The 2,411-nt window shown below is 52.7% G+C and overlaps 2 protein-coding genes across 2 annotated transcripts in view; one reads left to right on the top strand and one right to left on the bottom strand.

Moving 5' to 3' along the window:
• The window catches only part of PTSG_13105 (uncharacterized protein), a 7,138-nt gene extending 5,720 nt beyond the window's left edge, over positions 1-1,418 (top strand). Inside the window, exons 11-12 of the mRNA XM_004988148.1 lie at positions 225-492; positions 716-1,418. Of these exons, the coding sequence (XP_004988205.1) occupies positions 225-492; positions 716-978 (531 nt within the window). The 3' untranslated portion in view covers positions 979-1,418. The remainder of the gene's footprint in view (positions 1-224; positions 493-715) is intronic.
• Positions 1,245-2,411, bottom strand: part of PTSG_13104 (uncharacterized protein) — a gene marked incomplete at its 5' end in the record, with an annotated part of 7,938 nt that continues 6,771 nt past the window's right edge. Inside the window, 2 exons of the mRNA XM_004988147.1 lie at positions 1,245-1,856; positions 2,061-2,123. Of these exons, the coding sequence (XP_004988204.1) occupies positions 1,692-1,856; positions 2,061-2,123 (228 nt within the window). The 3' untranslated portion in view covers positions 1,245-1,691. The remainder of the gene's footprint in view (positions 1,857-2,060; positions 2,124-2,411) is intronic.

Below are 2,411 nucleotides of genomic sequence, written 5' to 3'. Positions count from 1 at the left end.
TCATCATCATCATCATCATCATCATCATCATCATCATCATCATCATCATCATCATCATCATCATCATCATCATCACCATCATTGCGACCATCATCATCATCATCATCATCATCGTCATCATCATCATCATCATCATCATCATCATCATCAACATCATCATCATCCCCACTACCACCTTATCCTCTTCGCACCTACACACTCGCGCCCACGCAACACCTTCGCAGACGCGCGCACTGCGCGCTGTGCTGAGCAATACGGCTGCTCTTACAGCCAACCTTCAGCGCAGTAGCATCGTACACGACGCCGTGTTTGCTCGCAACGTGACGGTGTCTGGTGTTGCTGCAGCGAGCAGTACGCTTGGTTCCGTGGGCATGATCACAGACGAGTCTTCATCCAGTGACAACACGGTACCCCTTGTCGCTCTCGGTGTGGTGCTCGCTGCAGCCATCATCGTCATCATCGCCACAATCCTCTACATTCGCAGAAAGCAAGGTGTGCGCGGGCATGATATGTGTGTGTGTGTGTGTGTGTGTGATTGACCAGAAGTGCGTGAAAAGTGCGACTTCTCACACACACACAATGTACACACACACTGGCTCACTCACACACACACACATACATACACTGACTCACTCACTCACACACACACACACACACACACACACACACACACACACACACACACACACACACACACACACACACACACACACAGGCTCTGCGGACATGTCTCTTGGCAGTCTTGAGCAGCACACGATGGTTGCGCTGTCGCATCAACCACGCAACACGAGTCTGCTCATGGACCAGCGCGGACAGGCGTGCCAGGCGATGGAGATGGAGGGGGCACGGGGTCGCCGTGTCACGTTCCTCGGGCCCTCTGTTGACGATTACAGCGTGGAGGATTACACCAGCACCGATTTCGCCACCGCTGGCACCGCCAACTACACACACAAAGACGGGCCCTCCACAGCCATGTGAAGAGGAAGATGTCATGTCAACGGCATGGCATGAGCGTGTCGGTGTGCTTTCTTGTGCTCGGCGTGTGTGTGTGTGTGTGCGTGTGTGTGTGTGTGTGTGTGTGTGCTGCTTTCCTGCGTACGTATGTGCACGCTTGTGCGTTGTGTGAGCGTTCGTGCACGTGCTTGTTCTTTTGTTGTGTGCTGCCTTGATTGTGCCTGTGTCTGCACGTGTGGATGTACAAACGCATGTGTGTTGCGTTGGGATTGTCGTGTTGTCACACATGTTGCTCGTTGGTGCTGTTGTTTATTGTGAATCAGAGAGAGGGAGGAGGGGAGGGGGATGGTGCCATTGAAGGGGAGAGGAAGAGAGGCATATGAGGCCCAGTGGCGGTGATGCTACAGCAATTAAACATCAACCAAAGCAGCCGGAGCAAAGCCCCCATGTTGTCTGTCCTCGTCACAGACTGCACAGCTAAGATGCGGTCACCACGACAGCCACCCTCGCAAACAGATGCGTGCACACACAAGAGGCGGGTACCACGCGCGAAACCCAGGGGTGGTGCTGACGACCACAACGACAACAACAGATACAAGGTAAGAAGAAGGTACGAACGATGGAAGCGATACAAAACACACATACGTTTACACACATCCACAGTCATGTACACACACACGCATGCACACACGTACACACGAAGCAACGCGCGCAACAGCGAGGGGCACGGTGCGATGTCATGTGCGAATCTTGGATTGCGGCTGAGACGCGTCATTGCGACTTCGCGAACGCTGTTGTTGTTGCTGTTGCTGTTGCTGTTGTTGTGATTGCGGCTGCGCTGGCGTTGGGGGCACGGATCGTTCCAAATGCTCGTACTCAAAGCGGAAACTCGACAGCTCCTTCTGCTCACGCAATCAGTGTTGTGGTGATGATGGTGGTGATGATGGTGGTGATGGCAGGGAGGTGAGGAAACTTGAATGTGCATGTGTTTGTTTGTGTTGTGGCGAGGGCAACAACAAACAAAGGGCCAGAGCGTGTACGAGCGTGAGAGTATGGCGAGGTGGAAAGACAAACGGCTTATACGGAATCACGGCGCGTATGCGTACCTCAACCCAGTGTGCAAAGTCAAAGTATCTGTAGTTTCCAATCTCAAACGCTTCCGATTGTTCCTGGGAAAGGCAAGCAGAGCGAGAGGAGAGGGGGCAAAGGATGAGGTGAAACTGGTGAGTGGACTGAAGGAGGAAACTGGACGGAGGAAAAGAGTGACAAACAGCAGCGACAACGCAATGTATAAACACACACACACACAAAAAACACACACACACACACAAACAACAACAACAACAACAACACACACACACACACACACACACACACACACACACACACACACACATAGCACAGCACACCCGCGACACGAGTTGGCGCACCACCGGGCTTTGATTTTCTTGAGGGAA

This window comes from Salpingoeca rosetta, assembly GCF_000188695.1.
Source record: "Salpingoeca rosetta unplaced genomic scaffold supercont1.37, whole genome shotgun sequence".
Classification (NCBI taxonomy): Eukaryota; class Choanoflagellata; order Craspedida; family Salpingoecidae; genus Salpingoeca; species Salpingoeca rosetta.
The sequence above is the reverse complement of the archived record's forward strand: the minus strand, read 5'-3'. Positions and strand labels throughout refer to the sequence as shown.